This window comes from Panonychus citri, unplaced genomic scaffold (assembly GCF_014898815.1).
Source record: "Panonychus citri isolate SS breed McGregor unplaced genomic scaffold, ASM1489881v1 Contig00096, whole genome shotgun sequence".
Lineage (NCBI taxonomy): Eukaryota > Metazoa > Arthropoda > Arachnida > Trombidiformes > Tetranychidae > Panonychus > Panonychus citri.
Genome location: NW_026515501.1, coordinates 624,451 through 641,346, shown reverse-complemented (window position 1 = coordinate 641,346; position 16,896 = coordinate 624,451). Strand labels below are relative to the sequence as shown.

At 32.9% G+C, this 16,896-nt stretch overlaps 8 protein-coding genes across 10 annotated transcripts; 5 read left to right on the top strand and 3 right to left on the bottom strand.

The window, feature by feature from the left end:
* The first annotated feature begins 84 nt into the window (after positions 1–84).
* Positions 85–1,910, top strand: LOC128388246 (uncharacterized). The gene is made up of 2 exons (XM_053347625.1): positions 85–1,622; positions 1,726–1,910. Exons 1-2 carry the CDS (start codon positions 1,274–1,276, stop codon positions 1,887–1,889), a joined length of 513 nt encoding a protein of 170 aa, XP_053203600.1. The 5' UTR covers positions 85–1,273; the 3' UTR covers positions 1,890–1,910.
* A 1,795-nt stretch (positions 1,911–3,705) lies between these two features.
* LOC128388247 (natterin-3-like) lies at positions 3,706–4,702 on the top strand. The gene is made up of 2 exons (XM_053347626.1): positions 3,706–3,993; positions 4,163–4,702. The coding sequence occupies exons 1-2, from the start codon at positions 3,972–3,974 to the stop codon at positions 4,624–4,626; spliced, it is 486 nt and encodes a 161-aa protein (XP_053203601.1). The 5' UTR covers positions 3,706–3,971; the 3' UTR covers positions 4,627–4,702.
* Positions 4,703–4,840: 138 nt separating this feature from the next.
* LOC128388240 (palmitoyl-protein thioesterase 1-like) lies at positions 4,841–6,125 on the bottom strand. Its single transcript, XM_053347619.1, has 2 exons — positions 5,422–6,125; positions 4,841–5,351 (listed from the first exon to the last, which is right to left on the bottom strand). Exons 1-2 carry the CDS (start codon positions 5,990–5,992, stop codon positions 4,966–4,968), a joined length of 957 nt encoding a protein of 318 aa, XP_053203594.1. The 5' UTR covers positions 5,993–6,125; the 3' UTR covers positions 4,841–4,965.
* Positions 6,126–6,418: 293 nt separating this feature from the next.
* Positions 6,419–7,346, bottom strand: LOC128388242 (calcium homeostasis endoplasmic reticulum protein-like). The gene has a single exon (XM_053347621.1). The coding sequence runs from the start codon at positions 7,224–7,226 to the stop codon at positions 6,480–6,482; it is 747 nt and encodes a 248-aa protein (XP_053203596.1). The 5' UTR covers positions 7,227–7,346; the 3' UTR covers positions 6,419–6,479.
* LOC128388237 (H/ACA ribonucleoprotein complex subunit DKC1-like) lies at positions 7,343–9,315 on the top strand. The gene is made up of 3 exons (XM_053347614.1): positions 7,343–8,538; positions 8,613–8,731; positions 8,803–9,315. Exons 1-3 carry the CDS (start codon positions 7,536–7,538, stop codon positions 9,112–9,114), a joined length of 1,434 nt encoding a protein of 477 aa, XP_053203589.1. The 5' UTR covers positions 7,343–7,535; the 3' UTR covers positions 9,115–9,315.
* A 562-nt stretch (positions 9,316–9,877) lies between these two features.
* LOC128388239 (ELMO domain-containing protein C-like) lies at positions 9,878–12,698 on the top strand. 2 transcript variants are annotated; one of them, XM_053347618.1, is made up of 3 exons: positions 9,878–10,938; positions 11,045–11,321; positions 11,414–12,698. In XM_053347618.1, exons 1-3 carry the CDS (start codon positions 10,792–10,794, stop codon positions 12,274–12,276), a joined length of 1,287 nt encoding a protein of 428 aa, XP_053203593.1. In that variant the 5' UTR covers positions 9,878–10,791; the 3' UTR covers positions 12,277–12,698. The 2 variants fall into 2 exon arrangements, with proteins under 2 accessions (XP_053203593.1, XP_053203592.1); XM_053347617.1 differs by having other exon boundaries at positions 9,882–10,938; positions 11,045–11,333.
* LOC128388248 (uncharacterized) lies at positions 12,690–13,579 on the top strand. 2 transcript variants are annotated; one of them, XM_053347628.1, is made up of 3 exons: positions 12,690–12,828; positions 12,972–13,149; positions 13,223–13,579. In XM_053347628.1, exons 2-3 carry the CDS (start codon positions 12,973–12,975, stop codon positions 13,466–13,468), a joined length of 423 nt encoding a protein of 140 aa, XP_053203603.1. In that variant the 5' UTR covers positions 12,690–12,828; position 12,972; the 3' UTR covers positions 13,469–13,579. The 2 variants fall into 2 exon arrangements, with proteins under 2 accessions (XP_053203603.1, XP_053203602.1); XM_053347627.1 differs by having other exon boundaries at positions 12,711–13,149.
* Positions 13,580–13,633: 54 nt separating this feature from the next.
* LOC128388235 (bifunctional purine biosynthesis protein ATIC-like) lies at positions 13,634–16,549 on the bottom strand. The gene is made up of 6 exons (XM_053347612.1): positions 16,429–16,549; positions 16,035–16,062; positions 15,522–15,960; positions 14,641–15,274; positions 14,359–14,493; positions 13,634–14,256 (listed from the first exon to the last, which is right to left on the bottom strand). The coding sequence occupies exons 1-6, from the start codon at positions 16,438–16,440 to the stop codon at positions 13,705–13,707; spliced, it is 1,800 nt and encodes a 599-aa protein (XP_053203587.1). The 5' UTR covers positions 16,441–16,549; the 3' UTR covers positions 13,634–13,704.
* Positions 16,550–16,896: the final 347 nt, after the last annotated feature.

The window sequence follows — 16,896 nt, the reverse complement described above, 5'->3', positions numbered from 1 at the left end:
CATTTGCCGGTTTGTTTTGATTTTTTGGAAAAGATAATTTTAATTTGGTGATTTTGATCAATTAATTTGTTGTCTAGTAGAATTGATAATTCTGTCATTGATCTAATTATGATTAATTTATGGTTAAGAGGTTGTTGTCGGACGAAATCATCACTGTTCCAATCGGTTATTTGTAAACCATTGGTCTCAACATTTGACTCTCATCGTTGTTTATGTTCAGAGAAAATTGGTAAACAATTAACGAAGATTAATAAAAACAAAGAAATCAAAGGTTATTTTGTTGAAGATTTTAATGTGAAAGGACAAGCTTTTTGGGAAGTTTCAACAAGACTCGCCTCTGGTTCCATAATTTATGTGATATCTTCAGCATTAGCGGCCGGAGGATCTGTTTACATAATGTCAACACCTTTTGCATTGGATTTGATTGAAAGAATCAATTTGGTTGACTTAATTTCGTATTTCGATTTACCTGATGATTTAAATCCATGGAAATTATTTACCATCACACTGTATCTTTTCACTGAACCAATTCGCATAATTGTTTCTTACGTATTTTCTAATCGAATTAGAAATTTTCTCTACAAGAAAAAATTCTTCTCAGATCCAAAATACAAACCATTTAAAGGCGAAAAAGATTACGACGAAGAGAAAATTGGTAAATTTTAATTGTTTCGGTTAATTGTTACTCCATCTCAATTGGACTTTGATTCCTGATTATTTATGTCGTCATGTTATCCAGATAATTTGTTAATCATGTTTAACATCTTAAACCCCAATGGAAACAAAGTCTCGGAACCAAAACAAATCAACGTGATCAACATAATTCAACAATTAACTCAATTTGTTAAATTTAAATGTACAAAAATCAATAATTTACAAAAATTTATGTATTAACATCAATGAAACATCATCAACATTTTTTATTGAAAACATATCGAGAGAATCAACTAAATTAATCTTGATAGCCTTGTAATCCCAACAATTAAACACAATAGTTATTAACCATCATGTTGATATTAGTGATTAAATATAAATGTATATTAAAAAAAAAGGTGATAAAGGTTAATGATTTAATGATTTTAATCAACAAGACAAAAAATTAACAAACAACTAAACAAATGATTCAGTTTATGATTAACAATTAACTCTAACTGTTGATTTGTTTTCATAGTTTTTCACTTAAGTTCAATTGTTTCATTGTTTAATTGTTCATCTCGTTGTTTTCGCCAACAATTAGTCTTCTAATTAAAGTGAATTAGGAAAAACAATCTCGATGGCGATTCTAACACAGAAAACTGAATACAATGCAACCAAAATGAACACTTTGAGTTACCTTGAATTCACTGGAACTTTCAAAATTTGCTTAATTGTTTTAATTATTCCTCTATTAGTTTATTATACTCTTCTGTTAACTGCGTCCATGGTAATGGCCTATTTCGTCCACCCGATCGATTCCAACAAAGTGATCTGTTTCTCTCTCCTGGTCTGTTGGACGATCTCTGGTCTGTCGACTTCGTTGGCCTCGTTTATTTTGATAATTAAGTTCAAACGATCAACAATCATCTTCAGTTTAGCCTCATTATCGGCGACGATGTTGTTTGAATATTCATTGACTCTCTATGGTGAGTACAACAATTAATCTTGATTATGATGGAAAATTATAATCAATTTCGTTACTATGATTGATTAATTTCTTTCTTATTTATTAATTTTCTTTTTCTCTAGAAATTCGTCAACCAAGAGCTTATTTTTTCACTCATATTATGATCATCATACAATTAGGACTAATTGCAATTCTCGCTGCGGTCGCTCACAGGATGAGGATGTCAGCGAAAAACAATTTACAATTTAATGATTATCAAGACATTAAAGGTGTTTATTCATTGTGAATATCTTTCATCATCAATTAATCAGTTAATTGTCATCTAGTCATTTAAAAGATAACAACAACTTTGAACCATATCTTTTATATAATAGAAGAAAAAATTTGATTAATTATCAAGATTTAATTGCTGAGATTTGATTAGAAAGAAATTCTCAAATTGCTTACTTGTTTAATTGTTTACTTGTGCTTCAATAGTTTAGATTACAAGCAATTAGTGGAAAGAAATCAAGCTAATTAAAAATTAGTTGTAACGTTGTAAGAAATATAAATAAACTTATTTATTATCCATCGATAGATCATTGTGATTATCAAGGGATTTCATAAGCTGAATATTAATAATAATTAATGAATCAGAAAAAAGGAAAAATATTACAAGGTAACTGAGAAGATAATTGACTAATTAATTTAGTTTCATGAGGTGGTGGTGATTAAAGTATTAGAATATTAGGATTCTAGGATTATTGGTTGGGTTTCGTTTTCATTTGTACTCGTTTGTGCCGAATGGGAATCGATTTCAATTGTTATCCAAGGAACGAAAACTTAATATTAAATTTCAAGTGAATCGAAACCAAAATTCATCAGAAGTTTGTCATCTTCATCTGATTTCAGGACAATGCTAGAAACTTAATCGATATAATTGTGAGGTGAATTATCTGCACTCCTGCAATTTACATTTTGTATCATCATATTTCCGAGTTTTTGTACTTGTAAATGGTTAACTCGAACTCTTCCTAAATCAATTGCTTCGATTTTTGTTCAGAAAAATATACAATTAACATGAAATTTTCTTCGGACTAAAGTTCAACTCAGTTCTATTTACATTCTCTATCCAAAACTATTAGAAACCAGGAAAACTTTCGGACAGAAACTTTAGGAACACTTTATGGTTATTGTCTTTATCTTAATTTGTTGCCATGGTTATTATTTGGTTAATTGTTGGTTAATTGTCGAAGGAGAAAATTTATCAATAGATATGAAAAGTTTCAACATCAATTTGTAATAACTTGTGATAATCTTCATATAATTAACTTGAATTTTATTATTTTATTAAGAACAATCAATAAGAACAATTTAATTAACGAAAAAAACTCATATGAATATTAAATGAAACCAAATCAACTTATTGGTGAAAATTGTTCAACTATGTTTACTTTATTGTCTAAACTTAACCAACACGCTAATAGCCAACAGGAAATTAAGTAATTAGATGATTAAGACTAATCAAGGTTATTAGGCACTTGATAGACTAGATTAATTGTTATCAACAATTACGAGAGTAATAAATTAATACCAATTGGCAGAGACATAAATCAAACATTAACATTACCTTGACAGTCCTCATTTACTCAGCTCTTGATTGTTGGAATAAATTTCATGATAAAATGTAACTGCTCAAATTATAATGATTCTGTTAATTGTTATAAACATAACAATTAGTTGATTAGTCAAATTGTTAAACTGAAGGAAATCATTTGTTTTTCCTTTTGGGAAAACAAAATCTATTGATATTCCTGAGAAAAATGCTTTACATTAACACCCATGAGGTTTAAAGGATCATTCATTTGCTTTGCTGGAATGAAAAGAGCATCTGATTAAAGAGATTACTCATTGATATTTGAGAGATTAGCAAAGGGCAAAGAGAACAACAATTAACAAGCAATTAGAATCAAAGTAAACAAAATAGATCCAAATAAAGAATAACGAAAAAAATGAGAATCGATCAAGAGGGCGTTTAAGTAGCGAAAGGATTTTTCATCTTTTGCATGTCATTTGATTGTCGATAAATTTGATTGCGATTTCTCATTTAATCATCAACTTCTCATCTAATCGTCAGATCTTCATTTCTCTCTCTCTCTCTCTCTTTCTCTTCTTCTCTTTTTCTCTCTCTCTGTTCTCTCAATTATCTTAAATAGATTTCCACTTTCAACATCTATAAAAACGTCATTTCTCATCCTCATCCTGATTCACTTTCTCCCAACAGGTAAACAATCTGATCGGTTTTTCATATTTTCTTCCCTCGCTGGAGATTTTCATTGACTTGTTTTCTAATTACTAATTGTGTTATTAAATCAACAAAATCAAGACAATGGCTGATTATTATTATAAACGTAAGTAGATTGTGATTTGGTTCCAATTGTTTTCAGTGTTTATGTTTGGTTTTCTTGTCAATTCTTATCTTCCTTTCAACAAGTGAATCTTTTTAGAATCTCATGTTTTTTTTGCTGTTTATTGATTAAAGAGTAAATTGTTATTGTTAATTGTTGTTTAATTGTTCAGGAAATCACATGCCAATGCCTCATTGGATCGATGCTGAAGGTGGTTTTGTCCCTTATGGAGAAGCGGTTGTTGGTGGAATGGACATTAACGGTGAAACTCTTTATGTCGGTCGAGCTCTTCAAGAAGGTGAATGTATCCCTGGTAAAGTAGTTCCATCTCATGGTGTTTGTTATATTCCGTATGCTGGACGGGAACATCCACATCGAGTTTATCAAATTCTTCGATCCAATGGTATTGAATTCTGTTGGGTACCTTCGGCTGATGGTGCAACGCCAACCGGTGCCGTTCAGGGTGGTAAAACCATGGAAGGTGAAAATCTTTATATTGGACGAACCTTTCATAATGGATCTCATTGTATAGGTAAAATTCATCCAAGTCATGGACGATTGTACATTCCCTTTGGTGGTGAAGAACATGGATTCAGCACTTATGAAGTTCTGTGTATCAAAACAGTTCACCTTTAATTAGAAGGTGCAATCAAAGTGTTGACCGATTTTCATCCTATCCAATGATAAATTAAAAAGCTATTTAAACCTTCGAGATTTTGATTATCAATTTATTTCTTCAATATGAGTAACAGTTCTGTTCTCATGATGAGCGTATCTCTTTTAATTACATTATCGATAATCGCTTGATTGCTGAGTAAATACACTTAATCAATCAGAAGAACGCAAAATATTGAGTCTTACAAGTATTCAAATCGTTTTATTGGCTTGAGAGAAAATATATCAAATGATTAGCAATCAGTGTTCAAGAATTTGTGGAAATAATCAGTTAATCGGTTGGATGGATTAGCAGAAAGTTCATCTAAGATATGGATTGATCACTTGGTTGATGAACCAATCATCTTTTATGTGACAATGATCACCAGGTACAGTAAATTTAATCAATTTACCAGAGTCATTGAGCTCTTTTAATCCCAATCTATCATCGGTATATAATGGACTGTCCTCCATGGGAACGATTTTATCATTAGTTCCTGGTTGATAGTAACCAAAGTGACCACTTTCCTTTGGAATGACCATAGTGTCATTGGCAAACATAATCATGACAAATTTATTCAGATTAACCAAATTGGATCGATAGGTTTCATTTTTAGATGAGTTCTCATTGTTAATATCGGCAAGGAATAAACTTTTCTCCTTGTATTTTGATTCCTTCAATGGATCGTGCCAATACTGAGCTTGAACTGGTAAAAGAAACAATCTAATCAATTAATCAGTTTTCCAAAAAAAAACGAAATTTTCATCTTTTCTTACCTAATCTTTTCTGTACAAAACTATTATAAGCTCCCATCGATAATAGTTTACGAACTAAGTCACAGACCGATGAGTAAAGTCCATTGTCCGTGTCCGCTGTGCATCGAGGTAAACCATAGACACCTTGATGTTGGGCACCCAAAGTGATTAGATTACGAACGGGAAGGGAACACCTTTGGACTAACGCTCGAGAAAATTGTCCACCCTGAGAAAAGCCCATTAGGTTAAATCCATTGGTCAGTTTATCGTCCGATTTGATCAACGAACAAGCAAGAGAAATCTGATCATTAACGTTCATAAAATAACCATTGGAAAAATCTGTCTCTACATTATTACCAATTCGAAGTGATTTAACATAAATTGAAGGAACTTGATTCTCAATTAACTTAATTACACTTCCTAAGGACAAAGGGTCACAACAAGTGTCACCCATTCCATGCCAAAGGACAACAGGAAGTGGAGATGAGGATGAAGATGATGAAGATGATCCATTGTTGATTGAATCTCCGCTGGAGGCAAAGCTAATCACCACTTGCGAAATGAGAATTAAACTTAACAGAATTGAATCCATTTTGTGGAAAGTTAATTACAAATGATACAGAAATTAACGAAAACAATTTACTTCTAATTTCTGATTTCTGATCAAAGTCAAGAGTCTCTTTGTCTTTATTATCCACCTTCTTTTCTTATCTCTTTATCCTCTTCCATTGGATACAATCAAATCTAATTCAGATTAACTTTTAACTCTAATCGATGTTTTTGTTAATCTTTGATCATCATGTCAAATCAATGAACTTGAGTGATTCTGTTTTTCAAAATAAAATATGATCAAAATGAAATCATGATTTATTTTTATTTCTCATGAGACATGGAAATATTATTTTCACTTTGATTGTTGCTTAAAATCAACTTTGATTGTAATTGACTAGTAACTTGGTCAATTTTTTCATCGACCGGAACATTTTGGAAAACTTATCTGGTTGAGTGTTTGAATTGCTCTTGTTTACCAAACTCGATTTATTATGATAATCGAATACAGAACATTGTGAATGTCAGTTTTAAATTCGATCAATTTCTTTCTTCTTTTTTTCTTGTGATTTAACTCGGAAAAAATCGTATAAACTTAATTGTTCCCAACCATCTTCATTTCTTGGTCGTTCGTGTGAGGGTGGTGAGTAAAAGGCTTCAACTGCCTGTAAAAGTCTTTCACTGAGTGGAGCCGGAGGTGGAAGTCTAATTTGTTCAGGATCTAAGGGTCGATAGTCAGTGTCTTCTAATTTTACAAGAGGAACCATCAAACCCGCTGGAAGTTCATAATATGGTACATCGGGTCGACTTGGTTCCTTGGGTAAAGTGGGTATGGTGGCAGTCGGTGTTTGGGGTATTGGTGCAGTGGCAGTGGTCGGAGGACGAGGTGGCGGTGGTACAGAGCTAAAAAACTGAGGATTGGGCACTGAGGTAGGTTGAATTTGAGCATTTGGTGGTGCAAATGGTGGTGGTGGAGGGAGAGTTGTCATCATAGGATGATGTTGATTTGGCGGTAAATGCATTGGTAAAGGTCCAAGTGATGCTAAAGGTGGAGGTGGTTGATAAAGACCAGGAGGTGGTTGATGAAGAGGTGGTGGTAATGGAGGATGACCATAGTCCATTACATTTTGAATTCCAACCCTAAGCTGCTGCTGTTGATGAAGTTGTTGTTGCTGTTGCTGTTGTTGTTGTTGTTGACTCCAATAATCATATGGTATCGGAGGAACTGAAACATGAGGACCACGATGAGAATTACCATCCATAGGTTGATCAGCCATATTCTTAAGATAACAACCTTCCAAAAAAAGCGATCAATTCTGCAAAACAATAAAGAAGATTGAATTAATCAAAAAAACCACAATTAACCATCGCAGCAGAAAAACAATCAACAAAATCCAATCGAATCAAAGAAAACGATCCCGATCCCGATAGGAAAATATCGATACTCATCTTCTCCATGCTTTTGGTTATCCATTCAAAGACCACGTGAAAAAGTGGTTTTGTTTTTTGTTAATCACTTTAATTCAGTTCAATTTATCTGTGATTTAATTGTTTGTTGGTGTTCATCTTATTGTCGTGGATTGATAATGGAGGTTTGTTCTCCGGTTAAAGAGAAAAAATCCAAGAAAAAGGACAGAAAATCGACCAGTGATGGCGATTTCGCCCTTAAACCCTCATCCCTTGGTGGAAACTTGAATGCTGATGATTGGCCTTTATTATTGAGAAATTTTGATAAACTTAATATTCGATCAAATCATTTTACTCCTCTTCCTAATGGATGTTCACCTTCTAAACGTGATATTCGTGAATATATTAAATCGGGTTTCATCAATCTGGACAAGCCTTCTAATCCCTCTTCTCATGAGGTTGTTGCATGGATCAAACGGATTCTTCGGGTTGAAAAGACTGGACATTCGGGCACACTTGACCCTAAAGTTACTGGTTGTCTGGTTGTTTGTATTGAAAGAGCTACTAGACTTGTTAAATCACAACAAGGTGCAGGTAAAGAGTACGTTGGTGTATTTCGCCTCCATGGACCTGTTGAAGATGAAAAGAAAGTGCTAAATGCCGTTGAAACGTTAACTGGTGCACTTTTCCAGAGACCTCCATTAATTTGTGCAGTTAAGCGACAACTTCGAGTTCGAACAATTTATGAGAGTAAATTATTAGAATTTAATAAGGATAAAGGAATTGGTGTCATTTGGATTAGTTGTGAAGCTGGAACTTACGTTCGAACCCTTTGTGTTCATATTGGTCTTGTTCTAGGAACAGGAGGTCAAATGATTGAGCTAAGACGAAATCGATCCGGAATTATGACAGAATATGATAATCTTGTTTCCATGCATGATATTCTAGATGCTCAATGGTTACACGATAATCATAATGATGAATCGTATTTACGTCGAGTTATCCAACCATTAGAAGCACTTTTGACATCACATAAAAGAATCATAATGAAAGATTCAGCAGTTAATGCGATCTGTTATGGAGCCAAAATTATGTTACCTGGAGTTTTGAGATTCGATGACGGAATTGAAATTGGTCAAGAAATAGTTATCATCACAACTAAAGGCGAAGCGATTTGCATAGGTAAACATTTATTTTCTAAATTCTTAAGTCAAATAATAATAATTAAACCGATCATTCCATTTTAATTTCCACAGCCATCGCTCTAATGACCACTTCAACAATCGCTAGTTGTGATCATGGTGCTGTTGCCAAAATCAAGAGAGTTGTAATGGAACGAGATTTATACCCTCGAAGATGGGGCTTAGGGCCAACTGTGAGTTCTCTCTTTGTAATTGAATCGATTTTGACCTGTAATTAACAATCCAAATTTCTTTCTTATTTCAGGCATCTCTTAAAAAGAAGATGATCAAAGAAGGTCTTCTAGATGATAAAGGAAAACCGAACGATAAAACACCCAAAGATTGGCTTAAATCGTACACTAGTTTTTCTCATTACGGTGAATCAAGTGGAACCAAAAACGGCACTGCCGCCGCCGAACCAGTGGCCCCACAAATAGGTGATGAAACTTTCATAGATACGACGATAGTTAAGACCGAACCAGCTGACACCGCTGAAGAAACCGGAGATGAGCCAGAGAAGAAGAAGAAAAAGAAGAAAAAGAAAGACAAAGAGAGAGACAGAGATGACGATGAATGATCCTTATGATCTCAGCTCAGAAAATATATCGAACTTTTTTTCTGTAACTTTTCGAATTTGGTTCTCTTTTCCTCTCTCACAAAGAATTTATTTTTTAATTGTGGACAATCTATCGGAAATAGCTCACAATCATCTTTCTCATCTCTCATTAACGAGTTGATCCATTAATTACTTTGAAATAAAATCGTTAAATTGTGTATACATCTCTCTTTTTCCAAATCAAATTAACTGTTTCCAATTTAAGAATCAATTGTAATTGTAGTAGCAATTTAATCTTAAAAAAAAAATATCACAGAAAATATGATTTAATATAAAAATCTAAATTTGATCTAATCAATTATCGAATCAACAATCAACGGTAGTTTGTGGACAGAAAAATTGTAACAATTATGAATTAATGATCAACGATAATCAACAATTGTTAATGATATTTAATAATAACTCTTAGTTGAAAATGTAACAATTTATTTCCATCATTAGGTAACAAATTACCTGGAAAAGTTATTAACGGTTAAACTTAATTAGTTAATTTGATTAATTTAAAGTCATTGGAATCACAAAAAAATGGAGTAAAAATAATTTATTTTTCTCTTTGATTTGATTTCAATTAATTTTTCCTGCGATTCAAGCAAATCAACAGGTAATTAGAATTAAAATAAATATTAAAGTTGAGTCTAAATTGTTGATATTTAACCAACACAATCAACCATTATTCATATTGTTTCCCTTCATCAATTGATAAAAATATTATTTATTCCTATCATAATGATAATAATAATGAACTGAATTAACTTGATGGTTAGTTGATGATGGACAGTAAATTAAACACAATAAGATTTTTTTGTAAACTCAATTTAAGTAACACCATTAAGATACAATTAAATTGTTAGGCGGGTAAAAATGGTGATGATATTGTTGTAGGGTAGAAGATGAAAACCAGAAAAATTAGTTGATTGTGACACTTAAATATTAATTGTTATTCTCGCAGTTTAATTTAAATATAAATATTTGTATTCCAGTTCTCATCTTAATCCTAATTTTAATCTCCTCCTCTTCCTCCACCTAATTAATCATAATCCTTATCCCGATCACTTTCACCATTTGATCCTGGCTTTTGTCATTTCTGGAACTGGATTAACACTTAACAACAATTGATACACTTTATTGATAAAGATGAGAACGATAATTATGATGATAATGATGATGATGATCTGTTGATTGTGGATAGAAATCAGTAACATTCAGGTAATCAGAGGGTGGAGATTGTAGTTGACCATTGTTCCGATTCATTTATAGATCACAGGGGATAAGTTTCTTAATTGTTTCTAATTAAACTTGAATCAAAATTGGAATTAAAGTTTACAAGTGAAAATAACCTGACGATGGATCGAAGGTGTTTCCCTTTTGATTTCCCATTCGCCTTTTTTTATGGTTAGAATATCTTTCAGTTCATTTTTAATTGTTGTTGATTAACAATCATTAAATTGGGCTTATCCTTAATCATCATTATAAAGGAACCATTTTCACTTATATTTAAATCATTTAACTTTGAAACAGCAATCAAATCAGTTGAAACTCTTTACCTTTGCTTCAATATTGTGTCAACATCATCTTTGGATTAAATTGATTGTAATTACTTTTCTGTTTTCAACTAATAAACACTTAATACAAATAATTATGGTTAAATTGTTGTCAATCTCGAGTAAAAATTCATTAATCGACACGGAAACAATTCCTAAATCAACACTTCAATTGCTGTTTCTTTGTTCAATTGTTGGTAATGTTGTTTTCGCCCGTAAAGATGATAAAACTTACGATTCAAAGGTAAGAAGATTAATTAATCTTACAGGTTGATTATTAACCTGTTAATCTACTTGATTATTTGTTAATCATTTCATTTCCATTGGTGTTCACTTCAATTTTCTTACAGAATATCCCTTCACCTACTTATCGTTTTAATGAAGAGATAGAAACTGGATTTGAGAATGATAATCGTAACAATCACAAAGGTGATTCTGATCGAACTGAATCAAATTGGAATGGGATGAAAGGTGTTTATGGTTATAGAAATTCTGATGCCTTCAGAATGATGGATTATATTGGTCGGAATTACGCTTTTAATGGTAAATCTCTGGAACCGGGAGTATCTTCATCTAATCCGAGTGATGTGATCATACGAGGAAAGGACAACGGACAAGAAATTAAAGGTCAGTCGAACTGTAAGTAAATTTATTCTGATTGAGATTCAAATCATATTAGAGTTGATTGATTAACATTTCTAATGTTCATTTGATTCCAGCTAAGGTTCAGATTAAAAATCTAATCCAAAATCATAGATTAGAACACGAAATGTTGGAACAAAAGCCCGAAAAATTAATGCAAATGAACGGCGATGAAAATGTCGAGGACGAAGAAGAAGAAGAAACCACAGAAACACCACCAACAACAACAACAACCGCCACTTCTACCACAACAACTACCATTCCAACCACAGAATCAACAACTAAACCACCAAGCACAACAACAACTCCTTCCACAACCACAACTTCACCAGTCCCATCAACCATTTCACCGGTAACATCAACTCAGAGTATCAACAATCAACATCGTGAGGTTGAAGGTCGACCATCAATTTCAACACAATCATCAATGACCAATTCACCTCAACCATCATCATCGTCATCAGAATTAACTGAAGCAATGAAACACAAGAAAAGTTTACACAATAAGTTATCAGTCCATCAATTGATTTCGGAGTCAATGCCAACACTTCAAATGTCCGTTTCTCCAATTTATTTTTACAACAAACAAACTCGATCACTTGTCGCGATTCCTTATCTGATCATGAAATCGACAAGTAAAATGCCCCTTCTACCTGGAATGATGGACTCAATCAGTGGATCAACTGGAGGGCCAGGTAATCTAATCAATTATATCAACAGTCCATTCAATCAGAAGCTTCGTTCTCGTCCGATTAACCATCTATCACCTTTACTTGACGGATTAGAACCTCGACCAACAATCGATGACCGATTATCTGATTTAAGTTACTCTTCATCTCATCATGATGAACCGGAAACTTCTGCTTCTTCTCCCCGTTGGATTACCGTTCAGGGTTCCGGTCATAATTCAAATCATGGACTCAATTGGTTATCGAAATAAACTTTTTTTATTTCAATCTAATCGACCATCAAATCGATAATTAAATTTTTCACACTTTTTTTTTGTTCCATTGTGTTTAAATCTCATTACATTTACAAGCTCAATTCATCTTACTAAATATTGAAACAATTTGTAAAAACAAACAATTAACTCATAATTATCATAACAATTTCTTTGATTGTTACTTCACTTAATCATAAGGAGATGATTCAGTTATCATCTAAATTTGATTGAATATTTCTTAATTCTTAATTCTTGATTCTCTATTACTCTTTAATGAAACATGATATTTTATTCTGTAATGATAATTAAAACTTTTATTCCTCAGTTTAATTGTCAATTTAATTGATTACATGTATTAATATCTTATGATTAAATTACTCTTTCGATTGATTGGCTCGAGCGATTGATCGAAAAATTAGAAAAAATCGATCATTTGGTTTCTCAATTTTCTGGTTTGTTTACATTTTTGTGATCAATTGGTGATTAATTACTGAGCTTGTCTTAGATAATTTTTAACTGTTTCAATTAACTGTTCCCATCAAATTAAAGGTAAGATTTTGATCCACAATAATATTCTGATTCTATTCTTTGTGTATCAATTGTTTTCTTCGCCATGTTTACCTTGTAGAAACTGAAAGAGAAATTTGTTTATTCTTCAAATTGATTCTGATTCATTTTTAATTGTTCATCAGGATGTTGGATCTATTTGGTAATGTCTTTGGTCGGAGTAAAAAGTCCGCTTCGGGCTCTAATCAGGCTTCTACAAGTAAACAAGAAAATACTACAACCGATGAAGATTTTGTTGTTGTTCCAAACCAAGGGAATCCTCCTGAAAACACATTATATCCTTACATTGATTTCTCTGAATTGGTGAGTTGCATCTTGATTGCTGATTGTTGATGAAATTGTCGCTTAATTTTGTTCGTATCATTCGTACTTTCAGAGTAGAAATGGAGAAGCGGCCGCCGCAGCCAGCGCAAGTTCAACAAGACAATTGGATGACAAGCATTTATCCCCATTGGAAAATGTTCCGTTTACCTGCAATTTAAATTTACCTGGACAGAAAATGAGTGTTGAATTGAAACCTTATTTCGAAACAATTGAAAAGATTGATCTATTTCTCTCAGCTCCATCAATGTCCGATTATAACTTCTCATTGGAGAAAAGTTTTCTCAACGAGTACCAATAATCTTGATTCTTTTCATATTCTAAAATTTTTATCAAATAACTTCAAGAATCCGAGACAATTGTTGCTCTCATTAATTCATCAACTCATTAAAATGAATCATTTTCATTTAAACTCACAATCATTAATTATCACTCAATCAGATACCAAAGGAAATATCAAATCTCATAAACAAAAAAGTGTTTCATATTTATAATAACAAGTTTCTCTAAACAGTTAATTAGATTGAGAGAACATTTTTAATGATGGAATAATCTTAATCCAGTATGGACCAAAACCATTCCGTGGTCATTACAAGCATCGACAACCACCTGATCGTTAGTCGATCCTCCAGGACTTGCGACATAAGTGACCCCCGACATTGCCGCTCTATCGATATTATCTCGGAACGGGAAAAAGGCATCAGAACTTAAAGCAACTCCGTTCATCTCCTTAATCCAGTTTTTGGCATCATCTTCTGTTAACAGTTTAGGTGCAACCTCGAAAGCTTCTTTCCATTTTTTCTCGTCCATTTCTAGGCCAACTTGTCGATTGACATAAACATCGGTATAATTTGATTGTTCAGCTCGTTTAATTGTTTTCTTGAAAACCATTTGAGAGATGGTCGGATGTTGCCTCATCCACCAATTGTTAGCTTTGTCACCTGCTAATCTGGTACAATGAATTCGTGATTGTTGACCAGCACCGATACCAATTACTTGACCATCTTTGGCGTAACAAACTGAATTTGATTGTGTATATTTAAGAGCAATCGTAGCAACAATTAAATCTCGAATCGCTTCTTTAGATAACTGTTGAAAAAAAAGAATAGCAAGTTCATTAACAGGTTATGATTGTAATCAATTTATTAATTGTTACGAGATTAATTGATGATTTAACTTTCGAGTACTTACATTATTGTTCTTTGAAATGATCTTATCGACATTAAATAACTTCTCATTAATTAATACATCATTTCTTTTTTGTTCCAATGTTAAACCGAAAAGTGTTCTTGTTTCCATATCTGATGGCTCGTAATTAGGATCAATCTGCATTAGATAAGAGAGAAAATTAATCAAGATAAAAGGCAATCAATTGATACAGTTTATCACTTGTTTGTCAAAGTCAACTTCAACTAACGATGGTAATCAAATCAATTTAATTGATCTCATTAGATGAAGAGTAAGATAATTTACCTCTAGAATACAATAAGAACCACCTTTCTTTTTCTTAAGTATATTCAAAGCCTCTTCTTGATAACCTGGTGCAATTATCCCATCAGAAACTTCCCGTGAGATTATCTTGGCGGTGGGAACGTCACAGATATCAGAAAGGGCCACAAAATCACCAAAAGAGGACATTCGATCGGCTCCTCGAGCACGAGCATAAGCGGTGGCCAATGGTGTTAGATCATTAGCCATATCTTCAACACAACATAATCGTAATTGTGGTCCAGTTAATGGGACACCAACAGCGGCTCCAGCCGGAGAAACGTGTTTAAATGATGTGGCTGCTGGCATATTAAGGGCTTGTTTTAAATCACGAACTAATTGCCAGGCATTAAGAGCATCACAAAGATTGATGAAACCAGGAGATCCATTGACTACTCTCATGGGTAAATTTGCTTCCATTGTGTAAAGTTGAGCGGGTTTTTGGTGGGGATTCATGCCATATCTAAGGGTCAATTGGGAGACTCCAGAACAATATTGAGATCTAAAGTAATTGGAAATGGCCAAATCATATTGAGCAGTATGATTGAAAGCTTTAACAGCCAACATTCGTCGCACCTCAGCTGAAACAACACCATTAAGTTCAATCTCGGAAGCAACTCTGTTGATCAAATTTGAAGCGAAATTTGTTGATGAGAAAAGATTATGTTAAAAATTTTCTATTTAAAGGGTGTCTGAAATAAGAGCACAATTGGTAAGAGATAAAAAGAAATGGTAATTTTGCGACAGAGACATTGTCATCTATTGATGGAAAAAATCTATTAGATTAAATCAACAAGTGGTCATTTAGTCAAAAATTATCATTTCTCTTACCAATTGTGCTCTTATTTCAGACACCCTTTACTTACAGATGATAGTCATTTGGATCACAGATCACAGCTACTCGATCATGATTCTTAGCACCAGCTCGAAGTAGAGTAACACCTCCAATGTCCACCTGTTCAACGGCATCGGCAATGGTCACGTTTGGTGAGTTAATCGTTTGAACAAACGGATACAAATTACAAACAACAATACCGATATATTGGTAACCACGATTTCGCATATCTGATTGATCAGAATCAATTTTTCGAGCCAAAATACCACCATGAATCGCAGGGTGTAAAGTCTTCACTCGACCACCGAGCATCTCAGGTGCTCCAGTGACCTCTGACACATCTTTCAGGTTCAACCCATTTTCTCTTAGAGTCTTGGCTGATCCTCCACTGGCCACGAGATTCAATCCGCTATTAGCCAGTCGACGAGCGAAATCAATTAAACCTCGTTTGTCCCAAACAGATATCACAGCTAAAGAATCAACAGGAAATAATTAAAGGTTAAAACAATCGAGAAGAATAAAAAAAAGTAATAATAACACTTACCAAGTTCTCCTTTAATAGACATTATTTTCTATGATTGGATATAACAATTGTGAAGTCGAAAAATTAAAAGAATACAGATAAGATTTAGAACAATTAATCAATGAGAAATTGTAAAAATTAAAGAGAAAAAGTTAATTTATGTGAATGGAATATCAATCGTATTGATTGTTGTACCTCTTTTTTGCTCATTCGACTTATATTCAACTGATGATGGATTAAGATCTCGACAATGATGATAAGCGTTAGTTTATCTACTAAATTATCTCGATGGTGATTAAATTTTCTCTCTCTCTTCTTTCTTTTAATTGTTGATGATTACAATCTCACAATCAGAATCTCCGAAGAGAGAAATTAAGATAAAAACCTATTTACTTGATTGAAATATTATTCTCACCATTTTCATCATAATCAATAATAATTAATTTCTATCAGATTGTAGCAATTAGATTGTGGTAAAAAAAACACTTGATTATTTGGATATTGATACAAACAATAATCACTGTGGTTGATATGGTTGATAAGATTCAACTGATTGATGTCCTTGAATTTAATCAATTGAATCATGAGTGTATTTCGTTGATAATTGTTGGTGATTGTGATCCAAGTCAAAAAGGTGAAGACAACAACAATTAAATTAAATCAATAAGCTTATCATGGATCAACTCAAACGGAAACTTCTAAATATTTACCAACAAAAATAAAATAGCAAAAAATTTGTTGTTTTTAGAGAACAAAAAAAAAAGAGAAAAATTAACTTACATTGATTGGCCATTTTATTGTGTCATTTTCAACACTTTCGCAGGTTGAATGTAACTCGGTGGTTGGCAACAGGTGTCAAAGATCTTAGATCGGTGAAAGTTTA